Source organism: Aethalodelphis obliquidens, unplaced genomic scaffold (assembly GCF_003676395.1).
Source record: "Aethalodelphis obliquidens isolate GAN/ISIS:26980383/991018 unplaced genomic scaffold, ASM367639v1 scaffold56, whole genome shotgun sequence".
Lineage (NCBI taxonomy): Eukaryota > Metazoa > Chordata > Mammalia > Artiodactyla > Delphinidae > Aethalodelphis > Aethalodelphis obliquidens.
Window position 1 is genome coordinate 11,108,443 of NW_020838000.1, and position 27,015 is coordinate 11,135,457.

Here is a 27,015-nt window from a genome sequence, read left to right on the forward strand (position 1 = left end):
GAATTATATCTCAATAATAAAATTAATGAATAAGTAAAATATATGATATATTAGAATATGATGAGTATAGATCTGAAAGTTATCGCTAACATGATTCAGCCAATAACTACTGAGGATCCTCAATTTCTTCCTTAGCAAAATAGGGTTTAGTCTAAATGATCTATAGGATGACTTCCAAATCTAGTTTCCAGTGATTCCCTCAGTCTTCCCACATGATTAGAAATTTCAAAGTAACCGCTGGAAAGGTCACCTCTAGAATAAAATCCAGTCCTTATACCTTTGGTATCTCATTGAAGGTATCTCTATTTTTGAGTATTGGTTTGGTTATTTTATCTATTTCCCTATTAATAGAGAACAACTTTGACTTGGTGGAATTTCTGTAAGATTGTAAATTCCCATGAAGATTTCTGATTGTGTGCTCATGGAGAGAAATACTGAAGTTAAAGTAATTTATAAAACTGAGTATAACCAGAAATGAGGGAGCAGTTCTTACAAGGGTTTAATGAAGAAAGAAACATGGGTAGCTGTTGGATTTTTGAGCCAAGTTGTGAACATATAAAATAGTCATTGTTGACATGAAAATAGATGGTTAAAAGTAGTGACTACATAAGTTCTGAGTCCAAAGATTTTGTATAAACCTCATGGCACAGTGGTTAAGAGCTTGGGCTCTGTGATCATCTTGTCTGGGTTAGGATGATGGATCCATCACTTACCAAGTCACCTGTGCCTGTTTCCTTATCTGTCATGTGGGTATAGTAGTTGTACCTCCCAGTAAGATGGTTGTGAGGGTTAAATAAGATAATGCTTAAAAAGCACTGAGAAAAGTATCTGAGCTATGGCAAGGACTCAGCAAACATTAGCATTATCTATTGTCAACAAATACTCAAACTCTTGATGAATGTTTTAAACACTACTGGTATTATTGACAAATACAGTGTTTACAGTGTATTGTGCTCTAAACCAACTTTCCCAGTAGTTATTTCTTGTTAGACAATGAGATTTTTTATATTGTAAATAACATTTTTTACAGAGTAAAAGCAAGAAAACGTCACTAACAAAATGAAGATCCTGTTAATTGTATTTGTTCTCATCCTTTGGACTGAAACACTGACATATCAGAGCCCAGGTACCAGTACATTTTATGCTTATTATTATTAGGAAAATAAATATTTTATGTCTCAACAAATCTTTATTTTAATAAATAGAAACAAGGAATTTATTTCTTTACTAAACAAATCAAAGCAGACAGCATTTATTTGTAGTTGGCAATATATTCTATCAAGCAAATGTAAGCTCTCAAAGATGATGGAAAGCCATGGGCAAAATGCATGAATTATGCTACACCTGGCTAGAAAAACTTTAATTATTCATTGATTTGCTGAAGTCCTGATGTTCCATGTCTGTATGAATAGAGTCAACCCATATGTTTTGTGGGTCAGTTTGCACCTTGGCTTTAATAAATGAAAGAAAACGATAAAAGGAACACCACAGAGGAAATTTTATATATATATATATATAAAGTAATATAGAAGCTTTCATATTCCATACATGCATATATGGAATATGAAAGCTAGGTTTTTCTGTAATTACTGAAAACATCATTCAAAGAAGTATTTTTAACCCTGCACTGTGCTACCCTAGCACTTCCTAGTGAATTTCAGGGTCATTTTGAAAGAAATGTCCTGCTTAGTTAAACATTTACCAGTAGATCACTAACTGGGTGGATGGAGGTGGCTGACCATGACTGCTAAAGTCAATGCTCTTGGTGCTTCCCCTTGTCCAGACTCTCTTTATGAGGCAGGTACACACTCCCCCACTCCCAGCTGCTGTGAATATTGCCTGCAATGGTAATAGCTCATGGCTGTACCCCACTTTCTCAGGACATTTTCCCTTGGCTTTCCCAGAGCCACCTTACCCGTAACCCTCCACTCCTTCTCTCCAGTTCTTGGGAGAAGTCTGCAGCTGATGACTGACTGATAGGCGAGTACAAAAACTGTCCCTCTTGACCCAAAGCGTTTGTTGTCATTTTATTTTGATAGGGCCAGGCCCTGAGTATGCCGACGTGGTGTTTCTGGTGGATAGCTCCAACTACCTGGGAATTAAATCCTTCCCATTTGTGAAGACATTCATCAACAAGATGATCAGCAGCCTCCCCATAGAGGCCCATAAGTATCGTGTGGGCCTGGCCCAGTACAGCAACGTGCTCCACAGAGAATTCCAGCTCAGCACCTTCAAGAGCAGAGGCCCCATGTTGAACCACCTCAAGAAGAACTTCAGGTTCCTGGGCGGTTCCCTGCGGATTGGGAATGCACTCCGGGAGGTGCACACGACCTACTTCTCAAACGGGAGGGACAGGAGACAGTTTCCTCCAATCCTGGTGGTCTTGGCTTCAGCTGAGTCCGAGGATGCCGTGGAAGAGGCCTCCAAGGCGTTGCACAGTGACGGGGTGAGGATCATCTCAGTGGGGTTGCAGGGGACACCTGAGGAGACTCTGAAGGCCATGGCCACAGGCCAGTTCCACTACAGCCTCCAGACGGTCCAAGATCTCAGCATGTTCTCCCAAAACATGACGCAGATTCTCAAGGATGCGGCTCAGTACAAGGAGGTAGCAGCCCACTCTCATACAGTAGGTAAGGAATCCCTTGGTTGAAGAGGTGTCCCATCCCCATGTAATCTGGTCCAGAGAGCCATCTCCTACTATCTCTATGGTGCCACTCACCAGAAATCTCAGTATTTCATGTGGAAATGCAGAAGACCTCCTTCTCATCAACTTTCAGTCTTGATCCCCTAGGCTGAAAGGAGGGCTACTTTTACCCCCATGACTTACAGCTTCTCATTTGAAAAATGCTTTATTTATGTCTTAAGCAGGTTCTCCATGAAGACCTGAAACAGAAGACCCTAGAGTACAAGTAGTTTATGTGGGAGGTAATCCTAGAAAGCATTAGTAAAGAAAGGGTAAAGTGAAACAGGAAGCTACACATGCACTGTTGATGAACAGACGAAACAGGCCAGTACACAGTCATGGGAGGTGCCCAGTAAGTGTGCTGCACTGATGAGAGGCCCCAGCCATTGTCTCCAGAGTGATGTAGAAAGAGCCCCCAGCAAAATAGGTCTTCCTGGCTGCCTCTGTGCTCTATTGTTGATGAGGGGCTATTCTGAGTGGGTGCTATCTTGTTCTAAGACTTGAGGAAGCCACCTGGTTTGGTACAAAGTGCCCTGACCACAGGTCAAGAGGTCCAGACAATACCACTAGCTGACTGTGAACTTGAGGAAGTGATTTCATCTCTCTGAGCCTGGCATCAGCATCCTCCTTTGTAAGATATGAGAGTTGGAATGATCTTGAAATTTTTTCCTGCTCTATCATTCACCAATTCCTTGGCTATCACTATGGGTTGATTTTGCAGTCAGACCAGCCTAGACCTTAATAACAAATAGACTTCCTGAATCATAAGAAGTTTATTTATTTCCCTTGTAATGCTATAGGGCCAGTGTTCAAGTTGTCTTCCTTCTATTTAGATAATTAGGTTGGTGGTGGCTCTTTCATCTTCAAATGTTACTTTCAAGGTACCTTGGGAATTGGTATAGAGCTGGTGGAAGGGAAAAAAGATGGAACGTCACTCAAGATGTGGTTTTATGGGCTAAGCTTGGAAGAGACACACAGTACTTCTGCTCACATTTCATTAGCCAGATCTTAGTCCCATGGCCACACCTAATGGCAGGTGAGGCTGAGAAATCAGGTCTAGGCCTATGAGCAAGAAGAGGAAATGGGTTTGGGTAAGTATCTGGAAGGCTCTGTCACAGTTAGTGCTGCCCCCTGAAGCATCAGGGAGTACTTTTACCTCCACTCTTCCCATCCCTCACTCTTCCTGCCTTGGGGGAAATAACAAGTTCTTACAGCACATGTGCTTCTCTTCCCAGAGAAAAAAACTTTCCTGTGACCCTTCACCCTGGGGACCTTGGAAATCTTACAACCCTGTAGGTAGCCTGAGCTCTCCAAGACCATAGGACTTTACCACCTTCTTAGAAGGCTTTGTGTACTGATCTGTGTTTCTCTCACTCCTCCTAATTTATTTCACAGTAGTATACAGTACAACAAGGTTTTGTTTGTCAAGACCCTATCCTTGCCTTTAGAGGTTAAGAGTAAGGGCTTTGGAGTCTGGGTTCAAACCCTGGCTTGGCTGCTAAAGACCTTGAGTAAGTTACTTAACCTCTGAGCTTCAGTTTCCTTACCTATAAAGTGAGGATATTAATATCTACCTTACAATATGGGTGAGATGACTTGTATGGATTTTGGCAGTTTACTGTCATTAATAGTAATAGCTCTTTGCAAATAAATACTGAGCTGAGTGGGCCATGCTGTAAGTTTGTTTTAGCCAACTATGTGAGGTTCAGAGTACATCGGTAGATTTATGAGAATTACTATAATTCCACAAATTGTTCTGAGCTCCCACCAGGTACCAGGTACTGGAGAGATAGAGATAAGTAAGACATGCCTTCTGGCTTCTAGAGCTCACAATCCTGTGGATAGTTCTTGGCAAGATTGAGCTTATCTCTTGGCTACACCCCCCACAGTTTTGGCTCCTCCACCTGTTCCTGGAGTGGGCATTCTGTGCATGTGGTATACTCTCCTGTGGATTCCAGATTTATACAACCAACTGCTTACCTGGCATCTTCAATAGTATCCCAAACTTAGCATGTCTGAAATGGAGCTCTTGACTTCTCCCTCCAACCTGTTCTTCCCACTATCTCCCCTATCTTGGAAAAAGATACCACTAGTATCCACTCAGTTGTTCAGGCCAAAAACCCAGGAGTTTTCACCACTTCCTTTTTGTCTCCCAATACTCATATCTAATTTATCATCAAGTCCTCTCTGTTCTGTCTCTAATTCATGTATCAAAACTACTCTTGTTGTTCTGTCTTACCTGCTTTATTCTTGTCCAAGAACCATTATCTCTTTCCTGGAGTAGGGCAATTGTTTTTTAATGAATTCATTATCTCCCCTCAGGAACTAGGGTGATATTTAAAAGATTTAAATAAGATCATCTGAGCCCCATATGATTGGGCCCTACTTCCCTCTGACCTCATCCATCATTGTTCCCCTCACTCATTGGCTCCGGCTACTCTGGGCTTTTGCTTGTTTCTATTTCTCGCTTTTCTTTCTGCCAGAATTCTTCTTCCTTTCACACAATGTGTAGTTCAATCTTTCTCTTCATCTTTCTCAACCCAAATGTAATCCTTTCAGAGAGGTCTTCCCTGACTTTTTATGTCTCAGATCAATTAGTTCTCATCCCACATCCCCAACATAGGGTAACTCAATTGAGTCACCTATTTTATTTCCTTGTTAGCATTTATTATGGTCTGAAATAGCATAATTTATTTATCTGTCCTCCCCATAGAATGTGAGCTCCCTGAAGTCAGGTATATTTCGACTAATTTATGCCTGTATTTCAGCATTTGAAAGTGGTGGTGGTGATTGTGGTGGTGGTTCATACTGGTAGTGGTGGACTTGGAGGTGGTGGTGGTGATAGTGTTGGAAGTTCAGGTGGTGGAGTTGCTGAAGATGAGGGGTAGTGGTGGTAGAGGTGGTGGTGGTGGTGGAGGTGATGGTGGTAGTCATACTGGTGGTGATGGTGGTCATGAAGACCATGGTGGTGGCAGAGGTGGTGGTAGAGGTTGTACAGGTGGAAGTAGTAGTGGAGGTGGAGGTAGAGGTGGTAGTGGTGGTGATGGTGGTGGTGGTGGAGGTGGTTGCTGTTGGTGGTAGTAGTGGTGGTGGTAGTCATACTGGTGGTGATGGTGCTCATGAAGAACATGCTGATGAGATGTGGTAGGAAAATCATAATAAGCATTCTTCAGACAGAGGGAAGAGCATTGCAAATCCTCTGAAGTCAATGGCCAATGTAAATTTTGCTGAGAATTTTTATCCTTTGTTCACTAAAAAAAATGCTAACTGCATCCATCATGACTGCCTCTATTTTCACTAATGCCTTCTGACAATCTGTAGAGTGCCTTTCTCAGTCTGGGCCAGAGGTGTGTACTAACATTCCTACTTTTTCTCCCTCCATAGTCCCCTTCCCCAGGACCTGTCAGAAAGATTCGCTTGCCGACCTCATGTTCCTGGTGGATGAGTCTGTTGGGACAAAACAGAATCTAAGGAACCTGCAGAACTTCCTGAAGAATATCACCTCCTCCATGGATGTGAAAGACAAATGCCTGCGGCTTGGTCTTATGAGTTACAGTGACAGAGTTCAGACTTTTTCTCCTCTGAGCTCAAGCACAACCCAATCTGAATTTCAGAAGCAAATCCAGAAGCTTTCTCTGCGGGCTGGGAAATCCAGTGCTGGTGCTGCCATTGAGAAGATGAGGAGAGAAGGCTTCTCAGCATCAAGTGGCAGCAGAAGGGCACAGGGAGTGCCCCAGATTGCAGTCCTGGTCACTGACAGACCATCAGATGACAAGGTGCGTGAGGCTGCACTGAATCTCCGCCTGGAGGATGTAACTGTGTTTGCCATGGGCATCCAAGGGGCCAACAAGACCCAGTTAGAAGAAATAGCATCTTATCCTCCAGGACAGACCATCTCCATGATGAAGTCCTATGCAGACTTGGAAATTTACAGTAAGAAGTTCTTGAAAAAGCTCCAGAATGAAATATGGTCCCAAATTTCAACTCATGCTGAACAAATGGAACTTGATAAAACTGGTATGTCTTTAAAAATCCTTTTCATAGTATAAAAATAATATGAGCAGTTGTCTAGGGCTGGGGCAGGAGTGAGGACTTGTTGTAATTGGGTAAGGGAACTTTAGGAGTTATGAAAATGTTCTAAAACTAGATTTTGGTGATGGTTGCACAACTTTATGAATTTCCTAAAAATCATTGAATGATTGCAGTGGATGAATGTTTTAAGCATGTAAATCATACCTCAATAAAATATACAAAATGTTAATTATAAAATAATTTGATAGTGTTGATGAACATAAAGAAAATAAAATCACCTGTGATCTTATCTTTCAGATAAAGCCATTCTTATCATTTATTTCTCTTATCTTTCAGTCTATTTTCTGTCTCTACACTCATGTACACACAAACACATGCATACACATTTCTTAAAAAACGATGTAACATTATGTGTATCAGTGCTGTCAAACAGAATTTTCTGTAATGATAGAAATGTTCTTTATCTTCACTGTTCGATAAGGCGACCACTAGCCAATCTTGGCTATTGAGCACTTGGAATGAGGCTAATGGAACTGAAGAACTGTGTTTTAATTTTAATTTAATTTAATTTTTATTTTAATAGCTACATGCTGATGGCTGTCATATTAGACCATGCAGGAGCACACTGTTGGGTAACTTGTATCAGTTACAATTACTTCTGAGTGTGACTAACAAAAGAAAAAATAACAATGATTTCAATAGGATAAAACTATTTTTTTTTCTGTTTCACAAATAAGTCCTAAGGTAGGTATAAGGAGCTGGGTAGTACAGCACTGTGTCAGGGACCCTGTCTCTTTCTAAGTTATTTTTCTGCTCTTTGTGGTCTCTGTTCCCAGCATTATAATCCAAGATAACTGCTGCTGGCATTACATTCACATCCAGCAACAAGAATTATAAAAGAGAAGGAAAAGGCAGGTTTCCCCCTCTTTTTCTTCAAGGTTATTCCCAGGAATTACACTCACCATCTTTGCTTACATCCTATTGGCCAGAACTTAGTCACATGTCACTCTTCATTGTAAAAATGAGAACTAGAAAATATAGTCTTTACTTGGGGCAGCCAAGTACCTAGGCAAATATTGGGGACTAAATTAGTGTAGAAAAGAGAATGGCTATTGGGGATAACCGGTATGATATGCCTTATTCACTTTTCTATCAACCTTATAACATGAACTTTTGTCCATCTCCTTAAATTTTTTTGGCAATATTCTTTTTAGGTTGGGAATAATATTCTGTCCTATGGATATAACATAATTTGTTTAACATATCCTAAATTGTTGGATATAGAGGTCATTGCCAATGTTTTGCTCTTATAAAAGTTTTGCAGGGATCATCATTGTATTTATATCTTTATACACAACCGAATCTGCTATAGTTTTACCAAGTTCTTTTCAAAGATACCAGGACATACTGCCAGAAGATACTTGATGTGACTTCGAATTTATCTAATTCTGAGATATCTGCTGACATTTCCCTGCAGATAAAATGCTTCCAAACAATAGGAACTCAAATTTGGCAGCACTCACATGGAAAAGAATCCTCCAATGATGTTAAAGGCTAATTTTAAATTCAGATTAGTCGATTGAAAGTTTAAGGATGCAATCCTGGGCCAGCCCTTGATTTCCTCTTGCATATATACATTACAAGGCAGCAGCAAGAAACCAGTCCCCTATTACCTCCTGAGTGATACAGAGAGGAGTCTCTCAGAGTGGCAGCTGCCTTGGTCTAGTAGCAACTTTTAGGGCATAGGAGGGATGTGTAGCACGGTCTCTCTCAAAGAGTTTGAAATTATGTGACAAAAAACTATTATTGTCATTACAGAATTTCTAAATGGGAAGATATGGGACCAAGGCTAGGACAAGGGCCATCCTTATCTTCCATAAGGCCTCAGTAAGTGCCTTCTTATTAATTCAGTGGCTCTCTAATACTGGTACCTGACTTAGATTGAGTTCCTCAGATATAGATGTCAGATAAGGATTCATGTGAAACTGATATATTAAAAATATACCCAGGAAAAACTGGAGATTGGTAGAGAAGGGAAGATATGGGACCAGGAAGGACAGGATGATAAGCCCCATGGTAAGTCCCATGGAGGGTCAATTCCACAGGACCATTTGAGAGACAGTGTGGGTTAAACCTTAGATTTGTCCTAGACAGGGGTCAATGTAACTGGAGAATTTATATTCCAGCACACAGAAGGGAATGTACATTTCCAGACACCTCTGGTTTAATACCAAGCAAAAAGGGTTTCAACAACCCGAGAGCAGCCCACCCACCCACAGACACAGGTGCTAGCTATTGGAATGAAAGTGCTGGGAACTGGTTACACAAAAATGGTAAAGGATTTGAGGGGATACAGGCGGAGCACCAAAAGTGTCTGCTGTAAATTTATCAGGACTTCCTGAGGAGCTTGCTAATAATTCAGTGGCCCAACCCAATGACTCCGTCTCTGCGAGTAGGGCCTAGGCCACCTGGATTTTAGAAAACTCCCCAGCAAACTCACTCTAGCAATATCTGATAACCACTGCCTCAGTGAATTTGCCATGGTCTACAGTGGGGTGGCCAGCTTTGTAGTTTCAGAACAGTCAGACACAGAGAACCAGTCTCTACTGACTTAGTCCCTGCTGTATCCACCACCTTTGGCACCACTAGGTATTCAATTTATTAAATAGAACTTCATTAAAGCAAGGAAAGACTCACATTAACCAAACCAAGAGGCTATGTATAAAAAAAGATTGACGATTATCTCTGCAATGGAACTATTAGTGCCCAGGGACCTAGACATTCATGTCCTCTGAGCAACATAGTCTCTCCCTGTAGACATATAGACAAGTTAGAAGCTAAAATGTAATTAAAATACTGCTGGATGATGTGGAATCAGAGCAAGGGAGTTAGTTTTATGACTGAAATGTCTAGTGGTATTTAATCAGGGGAATGACTATTTTAAAATCAAATATATAGATCTACATCTCTGTCTATCTCTCTGTATAACTGCAGGTGAGACCTTGTGCCAGGAGACACATTTCTCTTCAACCCTGTCCATTTGAACTTTTTATATGGATATATTCTGTAATTACACTGTCCAATATAATAGCCACTAGCCACATGGGACTTTTAAGCACCTGAAATGTGGCTTTTGCAACTGAGGAGCTGACTTTTAAATTTTATTTAATTTTAATCAGTTTAAATTCACATTTTAATAGCAATATGTGACTCACAGCCCCAGGCAGAGTTGGATGGGTATTGCCATTGTTACCCCCGGACTCGAATTTTTCTCTTCCACATTACTGACCACCATTCTTCTTTATTACATATATAAGTCAATTCATTCTGGTTGCTGTCAAGTTTTTGTGGCCTGGCATCACCCCTGTCTTTTACAGATAACTGCTTACCTTTGCCCTAATACTTTTTTTAAAAATAAATTTATTTTTGGCTGTGTTAGCTCTTCGGGGTTTCTCTAGTTGCAGGAAGCGGGGGCTACTCTTCGTTGTGGTGCATGGGCTTCTCATTGCAGTGGCTTCTCTTGCTGCGGAGCACAGGCTCTAGGTGCACAGGCTTCAGTAATTGTGGCTCGTGAGCTCTAGAGTGCAGGCTCAGTAGTTGTGGCACATGGGCTTAGCTGCTTAGTGGCATGTGGGATCTTCCCGGACCAGAGCTCGAACCTGTGTCCCCTGCATTGACAGGCAGATTCTTAACCACTGTGCCACCAGGGTAGTCCCTGCCCTAATATTTATATGTAGATTTTATAGTTTAATTCTCAGGGTCAAGCTTATTTCCAGTATTTCTGATTTCTTAAGGACCAACTCCTCATAGCCTGAAGTAGTGTCAATAGCCATATATTGCCAACAAGCTATCTAGAAAGAAAATATTTCTGAAATGACTAAATTGTGTTGTATTTTAAAGACCTTTTCACATACTCAACCAGGTAATTGTACACATAAATAAATTTTAAAGGTATGCTTTTCCTTCTACCCAATTTCAAAAATGGTTAAATAGAGTTGTAAATAGACTATTAGGAAAGTGAAAGCACTTTTTCAGAGAAGCTGCTCAACAAAGGAAGGAACATTTAGAGCTCCTTTATTTACAATTTTCTGTTGAAATCCTGTGATATACCAGGCCTACCGGGCAGAAGCAGAAAACTAGGCAAAGTCTCACCCTCATGGAGCTGACATTCTGTGACAGGAGACAGGCTGTGCTCATGAACAAATGAATAGGTAATTTCAGAAAGTAATGGGCATCATAAGGAAAATAGGTTAATAGAATAGACAATGATTGATGTGCTTTAGCTGGAAGGGAAGCCCTTCTAAAGAGCCGACATTTGAATTGGCATGACCAGGATGTGGGAAGGAACCAGCCATCAAGATTTCGGGGGAAAAATATTCCAGGAAAGAGGTAGGTGCAAAAGCCCTGGGGCACATTTAGAGTACAGTAGAAGCCCAGTGTCACTGGAACACAGTGAGGAAGATGAAGAATTGCTGGAAATAGGGTCAGAGAGAAAAGAAGGGGGAAAGATCGGCTGATTTTTCATTTTTAAATTCTAAATACAATGATAAATCATTTAAGCAGAAGAGTAATATGATCTGGTTCTAGTTTTAAATACATTATTCTAGTTGTCCTGGACAGAAGAGGTTATTGGGGAAGTAAGAACAGAAGGTCATTTCTCAGGAAATGATAAGGCATAAACTAAAAAGCTAGGTGTCAATACGAGAAAAACAATTTTAACTAAAAGCCTGGAGACTTGGGAATCTTGTCCTTACTCTTTAATTCACTGGCTGTGTGACCTCAGAAAAACCACTAGGCCTCATTCAGTTTCAATTTCCTCAGAAGGTTGTGGTAAATTTCAAAGGAGAAAATGGGTATGAATGTGCGCAGCGAAGTGTCCAGGCTCCGTGCAAACCTGAAGTGCTCTCATTCTTTAGAACCTTCGCAGCCTCATCCTCCTCTCCAAACCCTCCTGCAATGTTCTCTCCAGTTTCTCTATAGTTAACAGAGAATGCAATTTCTGCTTTCCATTTTTCTTCAGGCTGTGTAGATACAAAAGAAGCAGATCTCTATTTCCTCATTGATGGCTCAAGCAGCATTCAGAATAAACACTTTGAGCAAATCAAGGAATTTATGTTGGCGGTGATAGAGATGTTTAGCATCGGCCCAGACAAAGTCCGAGTTGGAGCTGTGCAGTATTCCCACAAGAAGGAAGTGGAATTTGATATCAATGACTATCCTAATGCTGTGGCATTAAGAAAGGCTGTTTCTAACATCAAGCAACTTGGAGGCAGAACTCTTACTGGGGCAGCCCTGGATTTCATTCTGCCACTAATAAGGAAGGGAAGGAAGCAGAGGATGAATGAGGTACCCTGTTACCTCATTGTGTTGACTGATGGGAAGTTCACGGATGGTGTCCTGGAACCTGCTGAGAGACTAAGGGCTGAACACATCACCATCCACATGGTCGGCATTGGTGAGGCTAACAGAACACAACTGCAACAAATTGCTGGGGCAGAGGAAAGGGTTCACTTTGGGCAGAACTTTGATTCTTTAAAAAGCATCAAAAATGAAGTTGTTCGCAGCATCTGCACTGAGAAAGGTAAGCAAAAGTAAAAGGCTTTATTCTCTGTACTTCGTTGGTTGCTTCAGGCAGACTAATAGGCCGAAACAAGGAATGACGTGACCAGTTGTCTGGCTCACATTTTGCTAACTTCCTTTATAACTGTGGAGGAATTCAGCCCCTCATTTTAAGCCAATTTCCAAGGTTGGAGAATCCCTATATAGACAGCTGCCCTAAGGCCATCTCGAAAGCCATAAGTGTGAAGGTTGCTAAGAATGTCGTTGCTTTGACAAAGCCCACTGCTATGGAGGATAAGAAACTTTATATTTGTGTATGTGTGTGTTTGTGTGTGTGTACACACTAATTCAGGCAGATGAGGACAGTGGAAAGAAAATGGGCACTGGCTTTAAGTAGATTAGGGTTCAACTCACTTCACTGCTTGAACCTTGCACTTCCTCGTCTGGAAAATGAGGATAATACCTACATCAGAGTATCTGTATAGGTTTAGCATAATAAACACCAACCATTATTTCTCTATTATGAATGCACACCTAGGACATATGTAACCCTTGCTTATTTTTATTTATAACAGAAACACGTATTTGCATTTTTGTTCTGACCAAAAATTAAGTAACAGAAGTAAGGAAGAACAATGTGCAAATTCCTGCACCTGATTGTTATTTCTCTTTTTAGTAATAGCCATTTATCTAAAAAAAAGATACAAATGAACTTATTTACAAAACAGAAATAGACCCACAGACATAGAAAACAAACTTATGATTACCAAGGGGAAAAGGCAAGGAGGGATAATTTAGGAGGTTAGTTTTAACACATACACACTACTATATATAAAATAAACAACAAGAACCTACTACTGTATAGCACAGGGGACTTTTACTCAATATTTTGTAATAACCTATAAGGGAAAAGAATCTGAAAAAGTATATATGACATTTTTAATCAACTATACTTCAATAAAATTTTAAAAACTAATAATAGCCACTTACTAATTGAAGATGGTGTGTGTTGACTGCAAGTATTAGCACCTGAAAATATCGTCTGCCAAGAGTCATGTTACTTACTGATTAAGATAAAGGATGATGGAGTCAAAGCATCAAAGTTCACAACCCAGATTTATCAATTATTGGCTGTGGACCTTGAATGGGTTACTTACTGTCTACCTGCCTTTGTCCCATATGTGTAGGCATATTGTGAAGCCTAAAGGTACTAATACATGCAGGGCACTTAAAAGAGGGCTTAGCCCATGGTAAGCGCTACATAAAACGTGGCTATTTTAAAAGTTGGTCAAGGTGTTCACTGATGTGGAAAGGAAAAGAATTCTAACTTACTTGAACTTACAAAAGTGAAAATGTGTTAGAATTTTTTCTGAGTCACTAAAATCCAAATAAAAATAAACTAGCAAATAAGTAGCATTAACAGCAAAATCCTAAATCACAACTTTATTGATTTTTTTCTTCCTGTTATGGACAGTAGTAGAGTAGGGTTTTCAGGATGTCTTAGAATGAGTGTAAGAGTACAGATTCCCTGACGTTTCCTGGAGTTGATGCCAAGGAAAGTAAAAGGGTTTCAGGAAACCTAAAATAGATTGTACTTCAGGTCTTCTCAAGGGAGAAAGTCATGGACCAATCTGAAGAAAGACAGTACGTTTTTTTGTTGATCAGGTAGTTGCAGTTCAGGTGCCAAAACCCTGGCACACCTGAGGGAGGAGACAAACTGTGGACAAGGAAATGAGCCATAATATGGTGAATAGAGAGGCAGGAAAATTAAGGACCCTATGCTGGAGGGCCTGGAAACCACTGACTGGTCTCAGAGCACATGTGGATGGAATGACACTGTGTATTTGTTCAGGAGCAGGTTAAGTGGTTCTAGCAAAAAGACCCTAAACTACACAACATAGAATATTGTTTCTCTTTTGTGTAATAGTCCAGGGTAAGCAGTCCAGGTCTAGCAAAGAGGCTGGTTCATTACCCTGCATTTGTGGAAAGGGAGATAGGGCCAGGGGAGCCCACCATGCTCAATTGTTTTATTGTTAAGTCCCAGAAGTGGCCAAATCAGTCCTGCTAATATCTACTAGCAAGAACTTAGTCACAGGGCCACATCTAGCTTCAACGAAGCCTGGCAAATATAGTCTTTACCTGGGCAACCATCTGCCTAGTTGAAACTCTTTTATTGACGTGGAAGAGTGGGAGATGGTAGAGGGCCAGAGTGGCTTCCATGACAAATTGAGATGAGGAGGTAGATCCTGTGAATACTGAACCACGGGTAAAAGTCTCCTCTTTTGACATGTGTTCATGGAAGAGAACCTTCCACACTTCGCAGAGCTGGGGCTTTGCCAAGGCCACAAACGTCTTCAGGAACTTCCCTATTTACAACTTTCAAAATGGCTCCAGGGCAGCATGGATCTCAAATGATGGTTTTAATACCCTCTGGTGAGCCTTATACAAGTTATTAGAAAACAGATAGCATCTTTTAATTCTTCTATGGCTGATACTGTATCATCGTTTTCAAATGTATCATCATTTGAAAATGATGATACATTTTCAAATACTATGGGATAGATTCTGTGAGTATTGAGGGAGGGGCTGGTAAAAGAATGGCAGTGATAACAGATAGACAAAAGCGTTAAGACTAAGGAGATACATGCTAAAGAAAATATATTTACACTATATATAGAATATGTGATATAAATATATACTATGGTACATATATATGTATATATATACACACACAACTCCTGCACCATGAATTAATAACACTTTTTTATGGCTTATAGAAATTGGTCTTCTATGCGTGTATATATGTACAGATACATATATATGCATATAAATGTCCACTTCCAGTCAGTAGGGTATCTACAAATTTTATGTATAAATAAAGGAACAGTCCATGTTGAATGGATATGTGCTTACTAATGTACTTATTATCTCTAGTAAAAATTTTTCACCTAAATTTCTAATATTGATTTGTAGAGTTTATCAAATCACTTTATTTTTTTAACATCTTTATTGGAGTATAATTGCTTTACAATGTTGGGTTAGTTTCTGCTGTATAACAAAGTGAATCAGCTATATATATACATATCCCCATATCCCCTCCCTCTTGCATCTCCCTCCCACACTCCTTATCCCACCCCTTCAACTGGTCAAAAAGCACTGAGCTGATCTCCCCGTGCTAGGCAGCTAATTCCCATTAACTATCTATTTTACATTTGGTAATATATATATGTCAATGCTACTCTTTCACTTCTTCCCAGCTTACCCTTCCCCCTCCCAGCATCCTCAAGTCCATTCTAAACGTCTGCATGTTTATTCCTGTCCTGCCCCTAGGTTAGTCAGAAACTTTTTTTTTTTTTAGATTCCATATATATGTGCCAGCATACGGTATTTGTTTTTCTCTTTCTGACTTACTTCATTCTGTATGACAGACTCTAGGTCCATCCACCACACTACAAATAACTCAATTTTGTTTCTTTTTATGGCTGAGTAATATTCCATTGTATATATGTGCCATATCTTCTTTATCCATTCATCTGTTGATGGACACTTAGGTTGCTTCCATGTCCTGACTATTGTAAATAGAGCTGCAATGAACACTGTGGTATATGACTGTTTTTGGATTATGGTTTGCTCAAGGTATATGCCCTGTAGTGGGATTGCTGGGTCGTATGGTAGTTCTATTTTTAGTTTTTGAAGGAACCTCCATACTGTTCTCCATAGTGGCTGTATCAATTTACATTCCCACCAACAGTGCAAGAGGGTTTGGTGGTACTGAATTCTCTTAACTTTTGCTTGTCTCTAAAGGTTTTATTTTCTCCATTCGAATCTGAATGAGATCCTTGCTGGGTAGAGCAATCTTGGTTGTAGTTTTTGTTCTCATCACTTTAAATATGTCCTGCTACTCCCTTCTGGCTTGCAGAGTTTCTGCTGAAAGATTAGCTGTTAACCTTATGGGGATTCCCTTGTATGTTATTTGTTGCTTTTCCCTTGCTGCTTTTAATATTTTTTCTTTGTATTTAATTTTTGATAGCTTGCTTAATATGTGTCTTGGCATGTTTCTCCTTGGATTTATCCTGTATGGGACTCTTTGTGCTTCCTGAACTTGATTGACTATTTCCTTTTCCATATTAGTGAAGTTTTTTTTTTTTTTTTTTGCGGTACGCGGGCCTCTCACTGTTGTGGCCTGTCCCGTTGTGCAGCACAGGCTCCAGACACGCAGGCTCAGTGGCCATGGCTCACGGGCCTAGTCGGTTCACAGCATGTGGGATCTTCCCAGACCGGGGCACGAACCCATGCCCCCTGCATCGGCAGGTGGACTCTCAACCACTGCACCACCAGGGAAGCCTCCCATATTAGTGAAGTTTTCAAGTATAATCTCTTCAAGTTATCTTCTCAGACCCTTTCTTTTCCTCCTCTTCTTCTGAGACCACTGTAATTCAAATGTTAGTACATTTAATGTTGTCCCAGAGATCTCTGAGACTGTCCTCAATTCTTTTCATTCTTTTTACTTTATTCTGCTCTGCAGTAGTTATTTCCACTATTTTATCTTCCAGGTCACTTATCCATTCTTCTGCCTCAGTTATTCTGCTCTTGGTTCCTTGTAGAGAATTTTTACTTTCATTTATTATATTATTCATCATTGTTTGTTTGCTCTTTAGTTCTTCTAGGTCCTTCTTAAATGTTTCTTGTATTTTCTCCCTTGTAATTCTAAGATGTTGGATCGTCTTTACCATCATCACTCTGAATTCTTTTTCAGGTAGACTGCCTATTTCCTCTTCATTTGTTAGGTCTGGTGGGTTTTTACCTTGCTCCTTCATCTGCTGCATATTTGTCTGTCTTCTCATTTTGTCTAACTTACTGTGTTTGGGGTCTCCTTTTCACAAGCTGCAGGTTCATAGTTCCCATTGTTTTTGGTGTCTGTCCCCAGTGGGTGAGGTTGGTTCAGTGGCTTGTGTAGGCTCCCTGGTGGAGGGGACTGGTGCCAGTCTTCTGGTGGGTGGGGCTGGATCCTGTCTTTCTGGTGGTCATGGCTGCATGCAGTGGTGTGTTTTTAGGTGTCTGTGAACTTAGTATGATTTTAGGCAGACTCTCTGCTAATGGGTGGAGTTGTTTTCCTGTCTTGCTAGTTGTTTGGCACAGGGCATCGAGCACTGGAGCTTGCTGACCATTGGGTGGAACTGGGTCTTACCATTGAGATGGCGATATCTGGGAGAGCTCTCACATATTGATATTATGTGGGGCCTGGAGGCCTCTGGTCGTCCAATGTCCTGCACTCAACTCTCCCGCCACAGTGGTCCATGCCTGACACCAGGCGGGAGCACCAAGATCTTGTAAGCCACATGGCTCAGAAGAAAAGGGAGAAAAAGTAAAAGAAAAAAATTTTTTAAATAATTTTAAAAATTATTCAAATAAAAAAAAATAATAAAAAGAAGAGAGAAATAAAACCAATAAACCAATCTACCGATGATAACAAGTGCTGAAGACTATAATAAGATAAACATAAAAATCAGAAACCAGTCAGTTGCAGACAGCAAACCCAAGTCTACATTTGCTCCCAAAGTCCACCGCCTCATTTTTGGGATGATTCATTGTCTGTTCAGATATTCCACAGATGCAGGGTACATTAAGTTGATTGTGGGGATTTAATCCACTGCTCCTGATGCTGAATGGACAGATTTCCCTTTGTCTTCTTTGTTTGCACAGCTCCTGGGGTTCAGCTTTGGTTTTGGCCCCGCCTCTACATGTAGGTCACCCTCAGGAATCTGTTCCCACCCAGACAGGACAGGGTTAAAGCAGCAGCTGATTATATGTCTCTGGCTGATTCAGGCTGGGGGTAGGGGGCGGTACGGTAGTTATAATTGGAACGCAGGGCGAGGCTGCAGTGGCAGAGGCTGCCATGATATTGAAACAGCCTGAGGTGCACCATGTGTTCTCCCAGGGAAGTTGTCCCTGGGTCATGGGACCCTGGCAGTGGTAGGCTGCACAGGCTCCTGGGGGGGTGTGGATAGTGACCTGTGCTTGCACACAGGATTCTTGGTGGCTGCAGCAGCAGCATTAGCATTTCATGCCCATCTCTGTGGTCCGAGCTGATATCTACAGCTCGCACCCATCTCTGGAGCTCATTTAGGTGGTGCTCTGCCTTCTGTGGGCAGACAGGGAAGGAATCCCCTCTCCTCGTGCACCCCAAAACAATTATCTCTTGCCTGTTAGGCAGGTCCAGACTTTTTCCCAGACTCCCTCCCGGCTAACTGTGGCACACTAGCCCCCTTCAGGCTGTGTTCAGGCAGCTAACACCAGTCCTCTCCCTGGGATCTGACCTCCGAAGCTGAAACCTCAGCTCTCAGCCCCCACCCATCCCGGTGGGTCAGCAGACAGCCCTCTCAGGCTGGTGAGTGCTGGTCAGCACTGATCCTCTTTGAGGGGATCTCTCCTCTTTGTCCTCTGCACCCCTGTTGCTGCGCTCTCCTCCATGGCTCCAAAGCTTCCCCCTTCCACCCCCCGTCTCTGCCAGTGAAGGGGCTTCCTAGCATGTGGAAACTTTTCCTCCTTCACAGCTCCCTCCCAGAGGTGCAGGTCCCGTCCCTATTCTTTTGTCTCTGTTTTTTTCTTTTGTCAGCATTCAATAGGAGTTGTTCTACATGTAGATATATTTTTGATGTATTTGTGGAGAGGAAGGTGATCTCCACATCTTACTCCTCTGCCATCTTGAAGGTCCCCCCTCAAATCACTTTAAATTATCCCAGAAAATAATGCTATATAAGGATTACCTGGAAATTTGTGTTTCAAGAATATACATAAAACCCTGGAATATTAGTCATATTAGTGACAAAAATTGCTTACTTTTCTCTGTCCTTTTTTGATCACCATTGCATCCTTAATGTATGGCCTGATACTTTCTGTTTCATAAACTTCAAGAATTATGAATGAATAAATGCATAATGCATATATGCATAAGTGAGTGAATAAATATATACTTTTGAAGTTGTATTTCTTCTCTAAAACTTCTTAGGTAATCTTCAATGAATTTCTGATTTAAGGTTCTAGTCAGCAGGCTTCTACAAAAGAAGCAGATAAAATTTTCAAATGCAATGGAAGTTGCTTGAGTTAATTTTAGATATTTTCTGATTAAAGGATTTATTTCTGCTTTACTGTCTTTTATACATTCTGAGGACAATTCCAACCTGGTTTATTTCTGGTCTTTTTGATTACATGCAGGATGTGAATACATGAAGGTCGATATCATGTTTCTGGTGGATGGTTCTGGCAGTATAGGATATGAAAATTTTGGGAAAATGAAAACCTTCATGAAAAACCTGTTAGCTAAGGTTCAGATTGGCCCAGACAAAACCCGAGTTGGTGTCATTCAATTCAGTGATCATAATAGGGAAGAATTCCATCTTGATAAATACTATACACAAAAAGAAATTTCTGATGCAATAAACAGAATGTCTCCCATCAACAAAAACACTTTGACTGGAAGTGCACTAACCTTTGTGGATCCATACTTCACTGAGCCCAAGGGGGGCCGTTCAATGGTCAAAAAGTTTCTCATCCTCATCACTGATGGAGAAGCCCAAGATGATGTGATAGACCCTGCAAAAGCTCTTCGGGACAAAGGTGTGGTCATCTTCTCTGTGGGGGTGTATGGGGCCAATAGATCTCAGCTGGAGGAGATCAGTGGGGACGGCAGCCTGGTCTTCCAAGTTGAGAACTTCGATGATCTAAAGACAATAGAGAGTAAACTCATCTTCCGCGTGTGTGCTCTTCATGGTAAGTGACCCTGTTATCCTTCAGGACTCAAGGGTGTGAGCTGTTGACTTTATAGTGGGGTGAACAGTGACTTGGACACTGGGCTTGGCCTCCAACTGGACTTTGATATTAAATTTTGATCTTATCTATGCTATGTTAATATACCCATGACCTCAGGAACATATATACAAAATACCAAGATATATTCTAGAATAACAGTTTTGTCAGCTAATTTGGCAAAATGTACTCTGATTTTGATGACTTTAAATATATTCTAAGAAGGTCTCAGAATTTTACATTAAATTCCCAACTCTTTAATACCTGCATACTAGATTTTCCAGAGCCAATTTTTAATCCCAAATGATTCCCCAAATTGTTTCTTGGCTACCTATAACCATTGTTAAGCAGTAAATTGAAATACAAATTCATCTTCCTCTTAGTTAAATTAAAACCAATATCCTAAGCACAGTATCCCCCTAACAAAAACCCTCTGTATTTTAAAGTTATAGTGTATATTTTCATTACTTCACATTATTCTCTTACCCTCTATCAGCTAAGTATCATGCATCAGCTGTTTGTGTATCTATCCCTTTGTAAAATTTTAATTTGCTACTTCTTTTTAAAACAATTGCTTGGGGTCATCACTTTTATCTGACAAACTGTAATCCTTTTCAAATTGAATTGAACAACCTTCCGTTTGAGCCCATCAATTTTAATGACTCGAGTAAGAACTTGCTATAAATCCACATGTAAGATTAACAGCACCTGTGCTTTTAAATCTACCATGTGCTGTTGTTATCTGTGTTTTGGATACAACTAAGGGAACAAACCAAAGCATTAGTAACTGTATATTGTTCCTCTGGCAACAGAGGCCTCCTCTGGACTTCGTTCTTCAGGATTATGTGTTTCAAAATTTCAGAAAGTTAACAAATAAGGTGTCCTAGTGTAAACTCTGAGCTTTAGGCAGTAGCTCTAAGATTTCTCTTGGAACAGCTTAACTGGAATTTTTTTTCTTCCTCCAAGAATGGCAGTGATTTCCAAACCCTTGGGATTGTAGACACATTCTAAGAAAGGCTTACCTTAAGGCCACGGCCCCACCTTTGAAATCCAAAGGGCTCTTTCCGGCCTTTCTTCATTTTGAGAAATGTAATGTTTGTGGAGACCTTCTCTATAGCATGAGGTGAACTTTTAGCTGATTTATACATTAGATCAATTCATAAATATTTATCAAGTTATGACTAGTCACCAAATCACACTGGGTTGTTTTTCTGATGTAGCCTGGGCTCATCCACAGTGGATGAGACTTGAAATTTTGAGGGTTCATTGCCAGAAATAAGGATTGGAGGTAAGATAGGCAGGTGGAGGGTGAACCTTTAGGAAACATGTGCTTAAGTTACTTAGGGAAGGAAAAGAGTGGAAACAAGCTCACACTTTGGAGACTGAGCCAGAGTGGTTGCTTGGCTTCTAATGTGGAAGAGGGCTTGGGGCTGGGGTGAGGTGACAGGAGACTTAGCTCTCCCCCTACATGGGCTTTTCTGGGTTCCAATTTGAGAAGTCAGGGGAAGGAATACATGTAAATTCAAAGAGGCATGGTGCACACGGGAAAGTTTATCTACTAGAAGATGAGGAGACAGCTGGAGTCTGAAGGAGCAGGATGAAACTCCTAGTTTATCCACTGAGCCCCTGACCCTTTCAAAACTACAGGCCAGTCTGGCAAACATTGGTCGTGTCTCACCACTGAACTACATTGAATTACCTTCTGACATTCCCTTCCAGTTGAAAGCCTGCTTAGCAAAAGGTGTTGCATGACCTGATGAAATTTAGCAGAATAGAGTCGGGAGGCATGAGGAGCACCAATCTGATCACAGAGTTACATAGATAAGGGTGCCTGTGTCCTTGGAATCATGATGTGGGCAAGTTCTACATCTCTAAGCCCTCAGCTTCTTTCTCTTTAAAATGGCAACAGTAACTAAGTGAACTGCAGTATCTGGCAGGTGGGAGGGACGTGGCAAACGTAGTTTGCTTCCCTTCTAGTCTGTCTGTGCAGAACACACTGCAGGAAGTTTGTGATGCCTACTCTCTTCTCCTTTCAGATTGTAAAAGGATTAGACAGTTAGACGTTGTGTTTGTGCTGGACCATTCAGGCAGCATCCTGCCCCAAGACCAAGAAAGCATGATCAATGTCACTATCCATTTGGTGAAGAAATCGGATGTTGGCCCGGACAGAGTTCAGTTTGGAGCGCTCAGATACTCAGATCATCCTGAGATTCTCTTCTACCTCAATACGTACTCAAACAGAGCAGCCATCATCGAGCATCTGAGGAGGCCCAGGGACACGAAAGGGAATACCTTCACTGCCAGGGCTCTGCAGCATGCAAACAACCTGTTCATGGAGGAACATGGCAGCCGTCTCAAGCAAAACGTGAAGCAGATGCTGATCATCATCACAGATGGGGTATCCCATGACCGAGATCAGCTCAGTGACGCGGCTTCAAAATTAAGAGCCAAAGGCATCATCATCTATGCAGTGGGTGTAGGAAAGGCCGACAAAGAAGAACTGGAGACTATGGCGGGGAATAAAAACTATACTATCCACATCAGTAATTTCAACAAACTGAAAGATATTTACCTGCCTCTGCAAGATAGTATGTGTACCAATGCACAAGAGGGTAAGTTGGGCTGTTAAAGTTTCTACAGGGATAGCAATACAAGTTTACACAAAAAATGTATGATAACTTGGCTTCCCATTACCTGGGTGTCACAGGATGAACATTTCTCTGCTCAGGCTACCAGTTTTCTCATCTCTGAAAGAAATGCATTATTGATTAAGCAAGAGTCTAAAGGTCCTTTGTCACCATATTGAAGACATTATACAAGAAGGTTTCAGAAGCAGTCCTTGCTATCTGGCCTCCCTGTTTCCTTTTTCTTGGCAGAAAGGACTCTTCTTAGGGTAATATTCACCTTTCCTCATTTCACGGCTGCCTGTGCTGCCTGTTTGCTTAATGGCCCCAAGTGCAACTACTCAGTATCAGTTTCAGGTCAAACTCAAGTGGAGAGTTTCATGGTTTAAACAGATAGACTTTTGTCTTCAAAGTTCCATGGGCCTCTAAATGGGATTGTCAGCATCCTGTAGGGCCATTGGAAGTCCAAGTGGTATAGTGAACTTTTCTGGATAAAGGCCAGGAATGGGGTAATAGAGACTGGCGGCTAGGAACCAGGAGGGAAGGGGTCAAAGCTTATCCATGAGATACCCCAGGGCAGGAGGGGCTGGAGGCATCACATCTGAGGGAGGAAAGGGTTTGCCACCTGACCTCAAAGCAGCAGATATTGACAAGTCATCTAGGAGATCTCTGTGCCTCCTTGGAAGGCTGGAATCCTGGCCAGATATTAGCCCAGGCCGCCCGACATGGCAGATGCATCAGTCAACCAGCTAACTTCCTTTCTTCTTTCCTCTTCCCTCCCTTCTTCTGACTTCCTTCTCTTTTTCCTTTCCTCCTCCCTTCCTTCCTCTCTACCAGTTTGAAACCTACTTTTGTATCCAACACAAATCATGTTTCTATGACTGACGTTAACTCACTCTCATCTCTATGAAATAGTCCAACCCCAAACAAAACCTCCCCCCATATCCTGTGTCGGACCAGCATTTGCTAGGCTGGGTGAAACTACTTCTGACCTCCACAGCTCTACTTTACTTAAGTAAGCAATAAATTCAGCTTCTTGGTTTCAGATACTGAATAATGGTATTTAAGAAAACATGACTTTTCCCAAGGGAGTGGGGCCAGCTCAATTCTTGCACCTGTCTGGTCCTTCCCTAGACTCCCACCCTTGCCATCTGTCCTGTTGCCTTCCAGACCATCCTTAACACGGAGTGATCTTTCTGATACACACTGGGCTGTATCACTGATCTGCTCACAGGTTACAGTTTCTAAACTTCTGAGATCCACTTAGCCTCTGCTGACATCTCCCACCTCATCTCTTGCCCCCCATTTCATAGCCTTTCCCATCATCCTGAAATTCCTCCCTCTTTGCACGCATCATTCCACCCACCACAAGCCTGCCACTTCCCTTGGCTGCACCTAGCTTGTCTGTCACATCCAGCCTTTGTTTGCCAGTTTCCTGACCCAGCACCCAGCAGTGTCCCCACCGTGTCCCTCAACTCCTGCACCTTCTATTTCTCCTGGTGGTAGCACTTAACTCATACTTGCTGTTTCATTATCTGTACCCATCACAAGACTACGAACTCCTTGGGCAGGCTTGGGCTTTTGTTTATCACTGGGTCCTCACCAAATCTAGTACATTACTAGGACTACAGTCTTTTCCTAGGAATATGGGGCCTGCTTTCTTCTCATCTCCCACACCTGTCTTTTTGGAGGTAGATGCTGAGATGGAGTTTGGGATGCAAGAAGTTTATTAGGGAGGCACAGCTGTGAAAGAAAGGGGGGAAAGAAGAACAGGCAGTAGAAGTCAGTGATGCATGCTTCGTCATCTCAGTTACCTTCAGTGATCACTTTAGTGCTGCCCCATCCCAGCCTTTGCATTTGAAGGGAACCGAGCATCATCCCTTCGTTATGGACCATTTCACACTGGACTTCAGGGAGATGACCCTGTACCCTGTTTATTAACACTTGTCCATGAAATTTTAATATTTGGGTTATGATATTATTAAAACAATTTGTAATATAAAAAAGTGCTGGATTTAAGGATAAAAGGGACCTAGGTACCAGCTCCTCTGCATAGTAATTGCGTATTCTGAGGCAACTTACTTAACCTCTGAATTCCATTTCTCTACCTAACAAACAGAATAATTACTCACAAGGTGGTCATGAATATTAACCATTATTATATGCTAAACAGGTTTTTTAAATGATAACTTTCAACACAGATGTAAAATGGTAACATTAATAGTAACAGGATTACTAATAATAGTACAGTGGTACTTGGCTTGGGTGAACATTCCAGTATGGGTATGTTGAAGAGATTTCAAGCCTTCGTAATGACCTTTTAATGAATATATTCAACCTAGTCAAATGTCTTACTTTCTTTCTCAGAGTAGTGTTCAGTGTCCTTTCAAATGAATCATGTAAATAATTAAAATTTGAAACAAAATCTATTAGCTTTCTCCTCCCCACTACTTTTTCTTCTCTTTGAGGGCCAATCGTGGTTCTCTCATCTGTTACCTTATCTCAATTTGCCATGAATGTGAGGATTTAGTAAAGCAATTTAAATATTTGAGCAAAGGGAAAATTTAGAATGACTCACAAGGACAGTAACTGATTTATTTTTTCAACTGCAGTCTGTAACATTCAAGAAGCCGATGTGATTTTCTTTTGTGATGGCTCTGACATGGTATCTGATTCAGACTTTGTTACCATGACAACTTTCTTGTCAGACTTAATTGATAATTTTGACATTCAGTCTCAAAGGATGAAAATTGGGATAGCACAATTTGGGAGCCGCTACCAAGAAATTATTGAGTTGCAAAACTCTCTGACTAAAACCCAGTGGAAGTCTCGAATTCAAACTATGACGAAGAGCAACGGGCTTCCGCGAATGGACTTGGCACTGAAACAAGTGAGCGTTATGTTTGAGCAATCCGCTGGTGGGAGAAGGAAGGCTGGTGTCCCTCAGACTTTGGTGGTTATCACATCTGGGGGTCCCCGCTATGATGTGACAGAGGCAGTGAAGACCCTGAGAGAAGATGGCATTTGCATTCTGGCTTTGGGCATAGGAAATGTTTATAAGGAAGAGCTCTTGTCGATAACAGGCAATTCTGAAAAAATCATCACTTTTAAAGACTTTGATAAACTAAAGAATGTGGATGTGAAAAAAAGAATGGTCCGTGAAATCTGCCAGAGCTGCGGGAAAACCAGTGAGTGCGCCCTTGCTCTTTCTTTGTTATTATTTGATTGCAGCTTCCCAGTTGTCCATTTCCCAAAGTGTCTGTGGGTGAGTCCAACAGAACACGTGTGCGGTGAGAATAGACATCTCCTCTGTTTCCAGAAATTGAGATTGGTCAGCCTCCCTCAGAGACAGGGGAAAGGGTGCAGAGGCTGGAGGAGGCCCTGGGTTGTGTCCCCTGGTCAGCCCTGCCCCCCAATGTAATCCAGTGGTTATGCTCCTCTAACACCTGGAACTCAGCCTCCTATTTCTACCCTCTCTGCTTCTGGAAGTCCTAGAGAAATGCCCTGCATCCCACAGGAAGTAAGTAAAATAAACATTTGCTGACTGGACATTTTCCTATTTTAACTTTGTTAAACCATCTTGTAAGGGATTCAGTGTGCGTGTGTGTGTGTGTGTGTGTTGTCCATCTGTGTCAGATGTGTCAGCACACATCTGTACATTTTCTTCTTTTAATGATGGCATTCATATAATCATAACATAGTAAAGATTTGAATCTTTTAATTTAATTTATGATCATTTAATTAATTAATGATCATTAATTTAATTTATGATCATTAATGATCATTAATTAATGATCATTTAATTTCCAGAGTTCACCAATGCTGATGGCTACAAAGTCCAGGTAGGTCATGGAAGTGAGTAAAGTGGGCAGGGAGTGAAGAAAATGAACGCAGAGCCACGGCTCACCTGATGAAGATGTCATTCTTCAGCTCCAGCTGAGAGTTGCTGTGTGGGACTCAGGTTCTGTACACTTGGTGCTGGGAGTTGGGAGGACAGAGCAACATTGAAGGATAATATTTTGTGGAATTTGCACAACAGGCAGAAATTCCCCAGAGAGCTTCTGTTTCTAGACTCGTTATGATGGAAGTGACTTCTTTTACAAAACACATTGGTTTTTCCAAGCTCTCTATTGGGGTGCTCACTGGGGGCAGATGACAGTGGTGGAGGAGCCCGGGACTGGAATCAGAACAGGGTTCCCATTCTGGTTCAGCAGCAGCAACCGCCATGCATGACCATCTCCTCATGTGTAAAATGAGCAACTGGACAGGGTCAGGGGTGACCAAGTGACAACTTGTAGCTGAATTGGGGTT

General features: G+C 41.4%; 1 protein-coding gene across 1 annotated transcript in view; it reads left to right on the forward strand.

Annotated features, from left to right (window-relative positions):
* The first annotated feature begins 1,059 nt into the window (after window positions 1-1,059).
* Window positions 1,060-27,015, forward strand: part of COL6A5 (collagen type VI alpha 5 chain) — a 107,382-nt gene continuing 81,426 nt past the window's right edge. The window contains exons 1-7 of the mRNA XM_027086596.1: window positions 1,060-1,126; window positions 2,040-2,630; window positions 6,068-6,700; window positions 11,736-12,296; window positions 19,490-20,044; window positions 22,117-22,692; window positions 25,317-25,892. Of these exons, the coding sequence (XP_026942397.1) occupies window positions 1,060-1,126; window positions 2,040-2,630; window positions 6,068-6,700; window positions 11,736-12,296; window positions 19,490-20,044; window positions 22,117-22,692; window positions 25,317-25,892 (3,559 nt within the window). The remainder of the gene's footprint in view (window positions 1,127-2,039; window positions 2,631-6,067; window positions 6,701-11,735; window positions 12,297-19,489; window positions 20,045-22,116; window positions 22,693-25,316; window positions 25,893-27,015) is intronic.